Source organism: Sesamum indicum, linkage group LG9 (assembly GCF_000512975.1).
Source record: "Sesamum indicum cultivar Zhongzhi No. 13 linkage group LG9, S_indicum_v1.0, whole genome shotgun sequence".
NCBI classification, from domain to species: Eukaryota; Viridiplantae; Streptophyta; class Magnoliopsida; order Lamiales; family Pedaliaceae; genus Sesamum; species Sesamum indicum.
In genome coordinates, this window is record NC_026153.1 from 10,285,312 (window position 1) to 10,302,543 (window position 17,232).

The window sequence follows — 17,232 nt, forward strand, 5'->3', positions numbered from 1 at the left end:
TAAAGCATCACTAAAAAGTCCTGGCTATTATGACTTTTCTGAAATAAAAAAGATGTGTTTTCCACAATGTAGATGTCCTATTAACCTAATATTGATACACATGGATCTAATACCTCCAAATAAACTACAAAATCCATCTTTTTTCTCGCTGGATATTTTTGTCAAATCTAGTCACAGATGCTCATCATAATTCTGTTGGCATTAGTTTATTTTAAAATGATTAAGATTGCTTATATTCCGGTTTCCTTATTATGAATGATGTACTTAATGATTAAACAGTATACTGTCTTCCTTATTGTTAAGTATGAGAAGTCACTGGTATTCACAGGTTACTCAGAAATATTTATACTATTATAAAAGAAAACCTTTTGTTGTACCAACTTTTGAATACCCAAATTTACCTTTTAAATCATTTCTTTCTTTTAAAAGAATAGTAATTTCAATTTCTTTATATTATCTCACTACAATTCACCCACTACTCCATTGTTTCTGTCTCATCTAAGTTCTCCATGTTAATCTTTCTTACAAATTTTTATGTTTTTATTAAACCTGCAATTATAATATATTTTTTGTCTCTCACCTCACATTTATTTCCTCTAACATACTTTTTCCTTTCTCATTCTCTTAGCACGATTGTTTTCTTCACAATTTGTTTTCTCTCCATCTCAACATAATTCTTTTCTATATGGGGACCGCATGCAACGACAACTAGTGCATATAACTAGCATTTGAACTATAATAGTAAATTTGTAGTACCAGGTTAATATAGCTACTTGATACAGTGAGAAATCACTGGCATGCAGAGGTTACTCAGAGATATGAGTATAAGTAGATTTGGACCACAATAGTAAATTTGTAGTACCAGGTTAATATTGCTACTTGATACTTTTGGTTTATGTTCATTTCATGTAATTACTTTGTCATATCTGTCTCTGTTCCTGATCATATTATGAAAATTATTTAAATTCTCTACTTTGTGCTAGTCTCGGTTCATATAACTATTTGAATTCTCAGCTTACATGTGGTTTGTGTCACTCCTGTTAGAATGCTTGTAAGAATTTAAATATGTAGATAAATTGTCATCTTATATCCGGTTTCTGTCAGTCTCTTGTTCGAGTATTAGAATCATGTGCGGGGAACACTCAATGCTACTCGCTGACCATGTTCCAGGATCTGCTGGTCTCATCAAATCTATCTCCTGTACGGTTTGATCTCTTTGTGCTTTGTCTCTATTTTATCCAATCCTCTTTATCCCATTCAGGTACTAGGAAAAAGAGAAACAGAGGAAGTTATCACCCTTAAGATGTATCTGTTTTCCTAAATGCATAATATGTCCAAGATTTCTTATCTTTTACATAGAGCATCTTAACTCTGTTTATCGATTATCATTATTTCCTTTCTTTTTTCTCAGATCGATGCTGTCAGACTATTTACCTATGCTGTCCTAAGGTTGACCCCTCTTGCTCTCTCCTCTGGAGTAAGTTCGTGGTCCTCTTCACGTAAAGGAAATACTGCTTGCAATACTTCAGCTGGAGCTGTACTAGCGAATTCTGGTCTAGTTGTGGATCAATATTACAATTCTCCTGATGCATCTGCCCTTGGAAGTCGCAGTTATCCTGTTGTGAGGCCTTTGCAGCATGCCAAGTGGTCCAAGGGGAAGGATGGTTTTCTTGTTACTGATATTTGGGGTGCAGACGTTAATAATTTAGTGTGTACAAGCCCAACAATTTGGCTTAATCAAACAGAAGAGAAGATGTATCTATTAGCTTATCAGCATCGAGGCCTCACTATGATGCTTCTGATTCCAGTGTCATCTGTCAATGGGGAACAAGGAATTGCTATGGTGAAGCAGCAAATTCTTGAAAATGTGAGTTTTGTTTATTCTTCTGATATTTGAAGAATTCGATTTCACATGAAGTTTCTGTTATTGCTGATTGCTTGTCATGGATAATTTACGTTATCCCCAATTAACCAGTTGAGTTGATATAATTTTCTAGAGTTGATACTTTATCAACAGATTCATAGCCCCCAATCACTTCTCCTTTTTAATTTGGAGCACGATAACTGGTTGTGGGAAATGGGCTGTAAATCCATTTAACAGGGCATTTTCATAATCACTACATATGTGGAACACGTAATTTTAATAGTATAAGTGGTAACTAGGGTCCTAGGTTCCATGTTTACAATCTGCTGAGTACTAGATTCCTGTATTCTGTTACTGCTTCTTGATTTGGATTCTTCTTTTTTACCGTCACCTCTCTGCATGATAGTGCATTGCATCCACTCCTATTTGAGATCGTCCTTTTGGTTGTCCTAAAAGGACACGTTCTACTCATTTTGCTTTTAACAGTAGTCTTGCTTGATTTTCTACTATCTGTGTTTTCAATTTAGATACTTGTTGAAACATACCAGTAGTTTTCAAGTGCAAGGATGGGGGCAATGGCTTAACTACCAAAAACTATTAAGTTGTACAAGCTCTGTTCCTTAAATTGTGATATTGAATATGATTTGTCAACTTACCAAATGTACAATAAGAAGCTTTGTCATGCTCTGATGTGATTGTGTGGTTGTGTTGCTGATATGTGCGGCTGTCATATCTGAGCCTTTGTTTTCCTTAGTCACAGATCTTTTGGAAAGTTGACTTTCTATGTAATTTGGTAATAATTTTTTTTTGTAATATTTTGCTTTCTCTTAGTCAATAAAAAGTTAATATGTATGTAGTGTTCTTTTGGCTTTCTTAGATGATTTGATTTTTCTGGTTATTTCAGGCGTCACTGAAGATGTTCAAAGTTGAAGAGAAGTTATCAAGAGGTTGGGGTGGTGAAAATGCATATCATGTGAGTGGATATCGTTATTTGCTGATGGATGGTGATAGGTATATATCTAGGGCTTCCCCCCCTGGAAAAGTAACAACTTTGACTAAGGTCAGTCCTGTTCGTTCAATAAGTTTCTTCACAGTGATTCACATTTTTTTTTGCTGCTCTTATTATGTAACTACTTTTATATGGCTCATATGTTGCTTAAGTAACTGCTAATTGCATTCATTTTTCTTTCACATTTTAGAGTATTTATCTGTGTGGTTAGCTGCACATGTATCTCTTTGTTTGTGGAAAATTGTAATTATAATATTATTGATCCTGTTAAGACATTTGCATGATTTGAAACTGGATAAATGAGTGATTTGCCATGAAGACTTTGTCTTTAGAGTGTCATGGTCTCTAGAGAAGTCTTGCAAGTTGAAGCTGTGTTGATGGATATTAGCTCCTGAATTTGATGAGGTAGGAGAAGGTAGTGAACTGGAAAGAACCTGGTGAAGTGCTACCATCACATTGTTGTCGGTAGAGATTGTAATGTGATTTTTAAATATACGCAACGTTGGTTCCAATGGAACTCCACTCACTTTCATGCTCCTGTGAAGTCCTAATGTAGTAATGGATGAGCAAAATTATGTGCTGTCCACTTGCTCTTTATTGAAGTTATGGAAAGAACACTTGGTTTCTCTTTTACAACACTCTCCGAATACACAGACATCTCTTCCATTGATGTTTCAAAGACATGCTTGCGCCATCACACAGCTTATTTCTAATGCAAATAGCTGGAGCCAAATTGCTCTTTCCATGTAATTCCAATTAGGCATCCTTGTGAGGAAGAAAGCTAAAGAGAAGAAAAAGTTAAGTGTTTGTTCTGCCTTTGACAAAAACAAATGCAACACTTTGTGCCTATGTCCACTTCTGTTGGGATAATGTCTTTTTTTGGCATAATTTAGAACCTTATTCTCATTTTCTTCTGCACTGCAACCTAGTCTGTAGTCCAAATGGTGGTAACGTTGTTATAATTTATACTTGTGCAGTTTACTGTGGGATGCTTTTGTGCTCAATATTTGTCTAGCTTATAGGAGAAAGCCATGTTGGTAATTTCTGGTTTCTATTATCTTCTAGCTCTATGATATTGGTTGGTTATTTCTGTATTATCGTTTGCAAGCAGGAATCCTTAATTGCATTTTGTAAGCTCCGAGAGGAGGTTGACTCAGAAAAGAGTCGAGCTAAATGGGACAATTCAGGTTGTGAGAAAGATCTAGAACTGTCCATTAGAGCAAAGAACAATGCTTGGCTTATTGCTCGGCTTACTAGAGGAAAGGAGCTTTATATGGTTCTTGAGAAAGCTAACGAAACCCTTCTCTATGCCTCTGATGCAGTTGAGAAGTTCAGTGAGAGGTAACGATTCTGCTTCTGCATTAAAAAAGCTGGTTAACATTGAATGTTCTCTGTCCAACAAAAGCTTTCAAATTGTTTGCATCAAGACAAAGAAATGGAAAAGTAATATGAAGTTCGTTTGAAGGTGAAATTTAGAGTAATCTACACATAATGTTCTCACAAAATTATTAGAAAAAATATTCATGGGAAGTCTAAATCCAAGTAGAATGACTACTTTCCTCTCAACTCGACTTATTAGTCTTGTGTCTTCTCTTGGTCACCAATGCTTATATGGAATACATTGCATCAGCAATTACACATGAAAAAGTGGTAAAGTGCTAAATTGTTCTGAATGTAGTCATGCTGGATTCACTTCATAGTCTTTACTGATGAGCTTTTTCACATGTGTGCTGGATTAACATGTATAAGTAAAATTGGTTTGATTCCGTAATATAGACTAAATGCAAACTGATATAAAGCTACTCACTAATTGTTGCTGCTGACCAAAAAGTTATGTGAAAAAGCTACTTAATCTGTTATAGCGAATTCGTTTATATTTGCATGTAATGATTAAGCCTTTAATGTTAAAGCACAAATGGAAAAGAATTATTACCTGATTAGTGTTTTTCATAAAATGGACCTGTCGTGCATCCTGGTTGTAATTGCAACAATAGGTACTCTGTAAACTCAATTGCTTAAGCATTCAAGGAAATAAAATTTAAAGTCTGGGCTTTTCCAATATGCTTTAACTATCATGGATTTTGCAGGTATTGCAATGGTGTGTTTTCCTTGGACTAGGCAACAGTTTAACTCCACTTCTTGAGGGGAAAGCAGAAACATTACTGGTATGCTCAGCTATTTACATATTCCGCTTGTTATAGGGACTGGAAGACTCCATGTTCTGTAGACATTGTACGCTGTATCAAGGAAATAGAAAGTATGCCTAGAGAAACCTTGTGCTTATGTACAAGTGTATGTACATAGAAAATTTAGTGCTATTACTTACCGCCAGACTGAGCACTTTGTATCAAATTGTTATGATTTGTCTTCCCTTGACATTTCAATTTTCTAGGGATCTTCCAACAGATGGGATCTGTAACATGGGGCCTTTCTTTAGTAAGGGATGAACATTTGGACGTACAACCAATAAAATTCTCCTTTTTTTTAGGTTCCCTGATTTCGTGTTTCTTTATGGCTGTTTGCCTGTAAGAATTTGCTTCCTGTTTTGTGGCAGAAATAAACACTTTGGTTCCCATACTGTTACTTGTGAGCTGGGGATTATGGCTTATTTTCCTCAGAAGATGGTAAGGATTCTATATTCAGTGTAAGGTATTGCAAGAAGCTCCTTCAATGTTAATTTCCTCTGAGTAGTAGTATGTATAATGTGGTTGATGTTTATGAGGGTTGTGTAATTTTTTAAAAAGTAGGGGTAATTTGTGTAATGTTGTTGAAATATTTAGGAGGTGTATGTGTAATTTTTCAAAAGATACGAATGATTTGTACAAGTAGACATCGGTCATGGGGTATAGATGTAAATATCGTTATTTAATATATAGGACGATGTACAGTGTACACGTTCCTTTTCAATTTCGTTTGGTTATTAGTGGAAATTTTCTGTTGTACCACTTGTACATGGAACTGGCCTTTCAACTCCAGCAACATTAAAGGTGATGATGAGGTTGAAGCAGGCAGAAATGAGTATTGAAGAAGTGACGGAAAGAAACATCTAGGTTGGATATAGCAAAAGTACATTGCTGAGGCCGGACAAGGAGTACTGCCGTGCAGATATTTCTTGAAAATGGTACTCAAAACAATCTCTTGTTTGGATGTGTTTTCCAAACTTCACTTTCAGGTCATCACTATCTCGACAACTCCAATATTTGAAAATAGGGTAAATTACAATAAATTTTCTTGAAATTTGACATTATTACAAGTAACTTTTTTTATTCAATTTTGATGCTTGGAACCAATTTTTTTCAGACATTGACAATGGCACATCAATGATGCTAAAACTACTCCAAAAAGAAAGAATCAAATTTCAGTTAGTTGAGTCGTTTTAAAAAGAATCAATACTAACGTAAAAAAATAAAATCATTTCTTACTCACAGATCGTGGTTTGCAACACAACACTAAATTTTTTAAAATATTAATCATTTATTTTTTTTAAATTGTCCAAATCATTTCTTAACCATGAATATTATTATATTCATCATTCACTTTAATATGCTTTTAATCATATATTGATTATTGCTTTTAAAATTTATGATGTATTTATTTGATTATATTCGTGCAAGGCCCAGATAATGGTTACATTAAATTGTTGGTATATGCCCATTAGGCCTGCCTTTTCTAAGTTGAGTATATTGGGCCTCCATATATAAGCTTGAGGGTGGCAATGATTTCATTACCCGATAATTTTTTCTTGTTGAATAGAAGTAATCAATTACATTAACAATTTTGTAGCAGAGCCCGAGAGATAATAGTTACAAACTAATTATTATGTAAATTAGTTTTTGTGGCATGTCTGGTATATAATAAATAATTTTTAAATTTTAAAATATATTATAAATAAAAATAAAATATATGAGCTAACAAATCACTTTCAAATTAAAAAAAAAATTAATTTAAGGTATTATCGACAAAATAAAAAATTAGTGTAGTGGTGTTAAAAAATATAGACTCACTTTTGTTAAAAAATAATTACAATTAATTTTTGAAATAAATTAGGGATATAATTGTATATTTAAAAATTGAGGCGGCTTTTCTTTTTTATATTGATACAAATTACAAATATTAATATTTATGAGATTGGGCCTCAACCTTTCCAAGGATCGAACACTTCTTCGTACGGTGTTAAATGCTTTTAATAAACGGCTTGTTTGCCAATTTATTTTTAAGATTTGGTTAATTTATATTTTTCACCCACGAAATTACATTCAATAGCATTTTGTACCCACACAATGAAAATTTTGGCATTTTGCACCTCAGAAGTGTCATTAGCAAACTAAACATGTAAGGATTTTAAATTCGAATATCATCGTAAGTGTTTAATCTATTTATACAATAAGTAGTATGGTAATTGTAAGTTGGTCATTAATAATTGTTGTTTGCTGTTACGTAATATTACATGATTTAAACATAAAAAAAAAAAAAAAGAAATTGTACCCTTCAAGCTATTTTTTTGTTAAAAAACCAAAAGAAACTAATTTTCACTTCCCTCTGATGCTCAAATCAATATAGTTGAGAAGTTAAATGGACATTTGAAAGTCAAGAAAAGTTTTGTATGTGATTACAAAAGGTTCAATATTTATATTAATAAGCCATTTGAATCAATCACATTGAAATGGATTAAATCCAATACTACTTTGTGATATGTGAAATGAGTAAGATAAAATCTTATAAAAAAGAATTAATAAATTATTTCCCGTGTTTTGAAAAATATAGCAAAACACAGGGAGTAATTTTGTTTTTGTTTTGTTTTTTTCCACATGAAATTTTTTACTCTTTATCATATAACAGGGGATAAAATTACATATTTTTCCATTAAAATGATATGTAAGAACGATGTTCATCAATTTATTTGCACACAAGCAGTTAGATGGGCAAAGACATGTCAATGGACGGGTATCACTCTACCTGGACTCGGACCAGATCCAATATAAATATCCATGGCAATGTTTTCATACACTACTCATATCTTATTTTATAAAATATTCATAGGGACTTACTCAAATTATACCCAAAAGAAAATTAGATACAATTTGGGTCTTATCCATTTCAGACCTTTTTCTTCTTTTTTTTTCTTTTACAATATGTTTAGAATAAAAGTTCTTAAATTTTAAGTTTACATTCAAGACAAACAATATATATTACTAAATTAACTTATTAGTGGATCTTCATGATACGTCGGTCGATAAAACAAAACTAATTACTTAAATTTCGATAAGTGCAAAGTGATCATCATTAAAATTTAAAGAAAGATTTTGTCTAAATGATGGATTAATATTAATAAAATTTTAAATCAGAATCTTAAATTCATTCAAATAATGAATTGATAATATTAAGAGATAATTTCACTTTTCTCCCTGACATTTGGTGTCATTACACGTAGAATCTTTGTAATTTGAAAATTTACTTCCAACACCCTTTAGGTTTTATTCGTCTACTAAGTAAGTCCCTCTGTTAGCTAAACTTCACTGAATTTACTGATATTAATAGAAAAATTGGATAATATATATATATATATATATATATCCCTGAATATTGACTTATTACTGATGTATTGCAGGTCAAATAAATCTTTTAATGACTAAATTACCCTCATACATTTTCACACTTTAATGCATGTGAGGAGGTATATCTTGAATAGAGTGGATCGGCCTGGGAAGCGTGGCGGAAGCTCAAAAAATCAAAAAAATACGATGCAATATACAAGTAAATCTCGATCAAGGGGTGTACCCTTGATCTTTTCTCGGGCGTTCGGTGTACAAATAAAACAAAGGCCATAGGAAAATATAAGAAACCAAGAAGCATAAACATAAATGAAATTACCCTTGAGATTCTGCTTTCAGATCAGTTCATGGTGAGATCCCGATTTGGAGATCTTCCCAAGAATGACACCACCACTAATGAATTTGGAGATTTCGTGCTAGTAAAATCTCCATAGAAGTGCAAAGGATCAACAACGTTATTGATTAATGTTTAATCCTTTGTCTCTCTTTCAATCTCTAAGATCTTGAGAGAGTTCAGAGAGGAAAAAGAAGAGAGAAATTCGTGTGGAAATGTGTGTAGCAGCTTCTAGTTGGCTAGGGTAGATTTTTAGGGTCTTATATGTGACCTAGTCACAAGATATCAAGGAGTCTTAAAGATTCCTACAATCAACTCTAGCCAATTCAGCCAACACACACATCTAAGGAGGGGGTTGACTCATGCTTAAGCTAGCCAAGGTCTAACCATTAACTTAGGCTTGTATTTTAATATATCGAGCTTGATTAATTAAAATTAGATCAAGTCTAGGTCTAATGGACTTTAATTAGATCTAGTTTAATTTATAAGCCTAATATTAAAATATCATTTAATCCAATTAAAGGACCCAAGCCCTTTATTATCTATCTTTCAATTTATAAATTGGGCCAAACCCAATAAAATAAATCCAATTACTTTTAATGGTTAACTTAAAATTCTAATTAATTCAATTAATTAAATTTCAAGCTATCTATCCAATGGATTGATCTAAATAAATGATTCAATCATTTATTCTCTTTAAAGATTAATTTAATTTAATTAAATTAATCGGACTCTTTTGGAATTAATTCCATCTCGTTATAGTGGTCGAGTGTGACTCTTTAGATTCACCCTCAACTAGACTTGAGCATGTGTGACCAACATAATTAATTAAATCTAATTTAAATAATTATTTTTAATTATTCCATAAGCGAAAATAGCCCATTACCATGTTTGGCCGTCTAGCAACAATCCACGACACTAGGAACTAGGTGAATTGTGGCATGAACATTCAGGCTCCAAGTTCGTACGAGTACGGTCTTACTATCAACTGTCTCCCGGCTTTAATCTAGAGTATAGAATTGGGCGTCGGTTCCCATCCGTGATTAGACAATTATGCCTAATACTCGAGATACGTTTAGTCTATCCGATCGAAAAAACATATCCCTGATAGATCAAACACTTTAGGCAAAAACTTATAGAGTCTAAACCATCTCAGAGCGCATAGGAGAACTCACTATATTGACAGGGGATAGATTCTCTCTTGAAATCCACTGTCCTCGCCACATACTCCGACTGCAGTGAATAAGGCTTATGATGGCCATGCCTTACGACACTGCCACTGCTTGCCATATCCAAGATAAGTCTTTGTATGCACGTAACTGCCATGATTCCTCAAATTCGAGAACTAATATCACACTATCGAAATCATGAATCCCTGTCGTACCGACCAAGCCTTAAGAGACTTCCATATGAAGATTCAGTCAGTTAACTTCCTTGCCCGCTAACGGACTAAAACTGTAAAGATGACCTACGTCTCCTGCCGATGAAATACGGCTGCAGTACTTAGTGGAAGTATCTGTAAGACCCTCGATACTCTGTCTCGAGGTCCTCGACTTGGAACATTCAAACAGACTCTCAGGAGTTGGTTTCCTAGCTTTCAAACCTATGTGCAGTCCAACTCCATACGTTTAACCTTTTAGTCTATGGGCATTTCATTGTGACCCCGTTCAATATCACAGAAAGTACAACGAAATACACAAGTTTGATGAATTCTTACCGTATTCATCAATTCAATATTATTAGATAAATAATGGTGAATGGCAAACAATCAATCCAATTGGCTTTTAGTCACATATTCCAACATATCCTCACCATTATAAGAGTAGTTTAGTCGAAAAAAATTCGTTTGACTTGTAATAAGTCAATCGAAGGTAAATATCAATTTTTATTAAGATTTTTTTTGTCAATATTAGCAAATTTAGTGAATTTTTACTAACGGGGATCTATTTGTTAGATAAAAGTAAAATTCAGGGGTACAAATATAATTTATCAAACCACAGGGAGTCTACGTATAATTACACCAAGCCTAAAAGAAATGGAGTGTAATTATCCTTAATATTAATTGATTATGAAATCGGGACAAGTTTAAATAAGAATGAAAACGTAAGAGTTGGTAAAATAAATAAAATTAAGTATAATATATCTAATTTTTATTTAGAACTCTTAAGTATCATATGAATTTGCATTTGCAATCAATTTTGATTTAACAAATTTTTAGTAATTTGAGTTCAAACAAATTTTATTTATTCCATATATCACTCAAATTTAACTAATTAATTTTTTCCGTATTTTTTTAATTTCCTAAATGTCAAGTTAATTTCGCTCAATTTGATCACAAAATTAATTTTGAATAATTACAGAATCAATATGAAAGCTCTAGCATATTTGGTCAAAATTTTAATTATGTAATTAATATAAATAAAATATGTAATGAAATGATTATATACTATTTAATTTTTTACATATTAAATAAAATTAGTCGATTGATTTGAGTGTTAGACTATACCAATACCAATAGGTATTTTATGGTATTAAACCATTACCATACCCATAGGTATTTTAAGGTATTAGACCCTACCCAAACTCACTGATTTAGTTTCATGGGTTTAGGTAGGAGGGTCTTTTTTTTTTTTTCGGTAAATATAATTTTCATAAATAGAAAAAGATATAGTAGAACAATCATGAATCAAGTAGTGTTTCCTTCGACAGGCCAAGGGATACGCCACAATCTATAAAGTGCATGTGTACTAATAGAGCTAGCTAAGGTAATGCCAAGTATACGCTGTCTAACATCCTCCATAATTAAGCTAGCTACAATATTCGGGTTCCGCTCAGTATGCTCGAATCGCCTAAGATTTCTCTCTTCATATATGGTAGATACACACACCCAGTAATGCGCAATAGGCCACATTGACGACTGTATCGATATCGGAAGAATAGGTGTATGTGTGTCTCTCCACCTCATCCTCATCACATAATACACATCTACCTAAGTGAGATAACCATGGTTTGTCCGACGTAGGTAGTAACCCCAATATAGCAAGCCATAAGATAAACATGTGGTGAGGTATCTTTAAAGCGCCCGAAAGTAGTAAAGCCCAACCTACTTTCGGGCCTGGTGGATCAAATAATCGGTATAGAGCTTGGATCGTAGGCATCCACCGGCAAATTTCCAAATAATTCGATCATTATCCCCATAAATAATAGGTAGGGTCTTTTACCCAATGGATAAGGTATATGTATGAATATAAAAATTATTTTTTGGAATGAGTATGATAATATCCTACCTATTAACAAGTCTTTATAGGCATATTGGAATAGATCGAATTTGAAGGAAAAAATTACTTAAATATAGTCCTATATAAGTATTTTTCAAAGGTTAAATGCACTCTGCGCCCCTAAACTATGCGTCTCATATATACCCCTAAAATATGAAATATATAACATAAACACCCCTAACAACAAAGTTTGACATTGTTAGGACAAAAATGTTCTTCTCACGTATCACCTACACTTTTTAGTTTACTCCCTAAAATATATTTTATTAAAAAATCTCCCCGAAACTACTTATAGTGATTTAAAATCTTACCATATTTTATTTTAAAAATAAAATTTAAAGTTTATAACATTTTATAAATTATGTAAGAAAAAGTATGTTATGTAAATTATAATTTTTTATTCAATTACATGTGCACGTAATACAAATGCACCATGTCATTATTCAAAATATTAAATTATATTATATATTGATTAATCAGACTTGCATATTTTACAATGTCTACATATATATTCGGTGTAATATTTTAAAATTGTATTAGTAACTTATTTTTAAAAAATGTTCAAAATATATAACAAGACAAACAAAACTTATATAAATATTTTACCAATTATGTAAAAAATATAAAAATTAAAAATTTATAGAGTTTATACAGGTTCTATACCTTGTATAAAAGATATTAATTTTAGATAGTGTTTATTTTAAAAATATTAATAATAATTTAGATTATATTTAAGAGAATGATTATAACAAACATATTTTAGAGAGTCATTTTCATAATAGAAAAAATTCATCCATATCATGAAGAATTATTTTGTTACGTTTTATAATTTAAAAATATAAATTCACTTTATCCATAATTTAAGATTGCCAGATGTATTTAACCCCTCTGGGCATATAAGTGCAATGAGAATGCATTTAGATGCTTCTCATGAACACGCTTCAAAGAGATATGCAGCTATCAATGAGATTTTACTTTATAAGGTTGAAATCTCATCAATAAATATGAATTTATAGCTTTAAAGGTCCCATAAAATATATGAGTATATGTCTCACTTACTAAAATTTATTATTTTATTATTGTTTTTCATTATTGAGTATTATTTGATATATTGATTGAGTTTTTAAAAAATTAATATAATAATATAATTGTTATTTTTATAAAAATTTTGTGTAATTACACGTAAACCTCATATGATTTACAAAATTACATTTAGTTTCTCCAATATTTGTTTTTGTGTAACAAATAGACCAATTAGTTAGTCAAAATTCATTGAATTTGCTGATATTAGCACAAAAAAGCTGAATACTAATCCATATTTAACTCCGATAGACTTATTGTACGCTAATAACTTTTTTTCTGACTAAGCTACCTTTATAAAAGTGAAGATATACCTCCTTACCTGCATTGGCGTGTGAATGTAAAGATGCGTGGGATTAGTTTATTTTAGAAAAAAGATTTATTTAACATGCATAAGTCAATAATAAGTTAATGAGGAGTAAATATGAATTTTAGCTCAATAACTTTGCTAATATATATGAATTTGGTGAATTTTAACTAATGGAGAAATTTATTTGTCAGACCAAAAAAAATATAAGAGCTACTAAATATAATTTTTTCAAATTACAGAAAACCTAAGTATAATTACACCTATCTATGAGATAACAATGTAATTATCCAAATATATATAGAATGAATAACAATTTATCCCCATGTGATATTGAAAATTAACACATTATTCCCCTATGAAAAATATATCACAATTTACCCCCCTTTACTTTTTAAAAGCTATCTTTCAAAAGTTGCATAGGGGTAAAATTGTCCGAAAATCTGTCAGAGGACTAAAAGTAAGCAATTTCGTAAGTTACTGGACCTAAAAAAAATGAACATAGTTATTGGACTAAAATTAAAATTAGACATACTTAAGGAACTAAAATAATACTTTTCCCAAGTTTTATGCCTTGGACTTAATTTTGTTAGACTTGAACACCATGAGCTTAGATGTTGATCCATTCACTAACAAGCAGTACATGAACATGCTTTGACCCAAATTAATTAATTCAAGATAAAAAAATAAATTTATATTATTTTATATCAATCCATCAAAATATATAAGATTTAGATTTGGTGTGGATAGTTATATGAATTTATCATGTTGGAGATATGAAGAACCCACATTTGTTATGAACTTTTATTTGTAATCTAATTATTAATTAATTTATTTTGAATTTTAATTAATACTTTAGTCTAAAAATTTTAATTTCATACAATTACATCAATAATAATATCTTATCTCTTCCTATAATTCATTGACATTAAACATATATAATTATATACTCAAGTCAATCTTTTTTTTTTCAAATTTGTTCTGAAATAAGTTCAACACGACATCACTTCGAAAAATTCTTAACAAAATTAATTATCCAAACCCTATTTCATTTTTCATAATTTTTTCATCCCATTGGTAAAAATAATAATAATAATAATAAGACATGCTGGAGTGTTAAATTTTCACACAATATCATAAGTTCGAATAAATATTTTGAATAGGATTTAGGAAAGTAGTGAAAAAAAAAAAGAAAAAGATAATTTAGTCAATAAAAAATTATTTTTGAATACAACTCAGCCACTTTACAAATAAAAAAAGGGGGGACAATTATCATTTCAAGAAAACAAATGATAAATTGCATCGAATGCCTCTGAATTTTGGCATAATTACATATACTCCTTCATTATTTAAAAAATTATTAATACTTTCTAATTTTAAAGTTTTGTTAAATTTGATCGGTCCAAAAAATTTGGTCGCGAGCCCACTCAGCGATTTGGATCAATTTCTTGAACAGATTTGTAACCCTGAAAACACAAAAGCAATTAGGCTAGTCGAGTTGGTCTCCGACGAAAACACTCCGACGCCCAAGTTAGGATCTAGATATCGGGATAGAGTAGGTAAATAGAATGAATTGCTTAGTATATGTGAACATTACCTTATAATGAATACAACCCATCATATTTATAGATTTTCCCACAGTGTATTTGGTAAATGCCAATATGCTGTAATTATGCTTAAGTTATGCTCCCGGATCGCAACTAATTAATGTTCCTTAATTACTGCTGATGTTATTTTTGCCATAGGAGTACTTAGTGAGATTCTTACATTTTAAAAGGTTTCCCAAATTGGCAGCCCAATTTATCCTTAACGAGGGGTAAATTGTCTTTAGATAAATCACACTCATCAGAATTATTTATGGATTAAGTGAACTTTTGGGTATAATCTTTCCATCCACATCATCATTTTTTTTTAAATTTTAAAGAAAATAAAAAGAAAATGCAGCAAAATCAAAGATGGCAAGTTCAAGCCTTCATTTAAGTGCTATATTATTTTATCATATATTAAAGGTATTGATAATTTTCTCAAAAAATAAGAAAGTATCTTTAATTATGTCAAATTTTAGTAAATGTTATAATTTATGAAAAAAAAATATTTTTCCACCAAAATTCAAATACCAAACACAATTTTCCTTTTATAAAGTGTACAGAGAAACGAGTTGGGTGCTACCATTTATGGGCGTCGTTATATGATTAGCTCAACCCTAACTTGTCTACTTATCTAAAGGATTTGGCCTAAATTTACGTGGTCCACATTTAGATCTTGCACTATGAGTAACTTTTAAATCATCTCGAATTTATTTATTTTTCCTAGCACATTTAATAAAATTGAAATTTCAACGTTTGAATCACATAAATATATGGATATTAATCTACTTTAATAATAATTTATTAATTTATTATAGTTATTATTATTAATTAATTATCAATAATTGATGTATATTAAATATTAATAATAATTAAATTTTATAATATAACTACCATTGATTTACTTTAAAAAGAATAGAATTTGCTTAAGTTAAAATATTTTAAAGTGAGCGAATGGAGCTGCCTAATCAATTATTTGGTAGGTTAGAAAATATCACCCAAGTATCCAAATTCTGTATGTGATCATGTGGGGCCCGCTAGATACTTAATAGATCTTAGTTACTATTTTTAGGTCTTGATTTAGTATAATTATTATTACTAAATTCTTTTCTTTTTTTTTTTTTTAAGAGCATATGAGTTGGGGATCGTAGCATAACTATAGAGGTTGGAGGTATGGGTGAAGTCTACTACATAGCCATCATTGCGATGGTTCAAGTTGTTCCTTTTATGAATAATCTTTTGATCAAAGTTTCAGGATTCGAACACTTGTTTGCAGGTTTCTCATTATTACATCTGTACAAGGTTTGTAGTCGTGTATTTGTGTTTGTGCTTTTCTTAGTATTTGTGTTTAATTTCTTGATCATGACTTCCATCTTTAAATTCAACATGGTATCAGAGCGATCATTCTGATGGTCTCTGAATACAGAAAGATCCCTTGATTTTTCGTCACTCGAAAATTCTGCAATGGCGAGTTCAACTAGCACATTTCCAAAGGTTGTTGGTACTGGTGTGAATTCTGGAAATGAGAGCACAAACTCAAGGATTCAAACGTTGGATCACCAAGTTATGGTGATGATTTCAGCTCCATTAAACGACAATAATTGGATGTCGTGGAGTATATCGGTACGAATAGCGCTTGAAGGACTGAGATAAGCTCGGCTATATAGATGGGACTTGCACGAAACCTGCAGACGGAGCTGCAGAGTTATGACAATGGAGGATTACAGACTCGATGGTCAGAACTTGGATACTCGATACTATATCCAAGGACATCGTCAATGCATACTTATATGCTATATCTACACGATCATTGTCGCTAGACTTGGAAGCTCGATATGGTGAATGCGGCGGACCGCCTATTACACTAATTTGAAGCAGTTGTGGGATGAATTGGCGTGTTGTTGCCACCAGCTATGTGCACTTGTGGGTAATGTACATGCGGCAGCTACAAGACAAAAATTGAACAAATAGAGACAAGTCAATTAATCCAATTTCTTGCAGGACTCAATGATTCGTATGATAACATTTGCAATCAGATTCTGGTCCTAGACCGATTGCCTAATGTGAATAAGCTATACTCAATGATACTACGGGTCGAGAGACAGAGGCAGGTTAATATGGAGTTTGCTGATAATGGAGAGAACTTTACTCATTTTAGCAAGGGACAAGAACAGAGAATTCACTCGGGCTTTAGAACCACCATGAGGAAGAAGCAAACAATG

The 17,232-nt window shown here is 31.6% G+C and overlaps 1 protein-coding gene across 6 annotated transcripts in view; it reads left to right on the top strand.

Annotated features, from left to right (window-relative positions):
- The window catches only part of LOC105171215 (vacuolar fusion protein CCZ1 homolog B), a 9,506-nt gene extending 4,136 nt beyond the window's left edge, over positions 1-5,370 (top strand). For 4 of the 6 annotated variants that reach the window (XM_011092252.2, XM_020696821.1, XM_011092251.2 and 1 more), the window contains 5 exons: positions 1,105-1,200; positions 1,412-1,867; positions 2,769-2,924; positions 3,985-4,214; positions 4,961-5,370. In XM_011092252.2, the coding sequence (XP_011090554.1) occupies positions 1,105-1,200; positions 1,412-1,867; positions 2,769-2,924; positions 3,985-4,214; positions 4,961-4,991 (969 nt within the window). In that variant the 3' untranslated portion in view covers positions 4,992-5,370. The other 2 variants (XM_011092253.2, XM_020696823.1) reach the window with 2 other exon arrangements.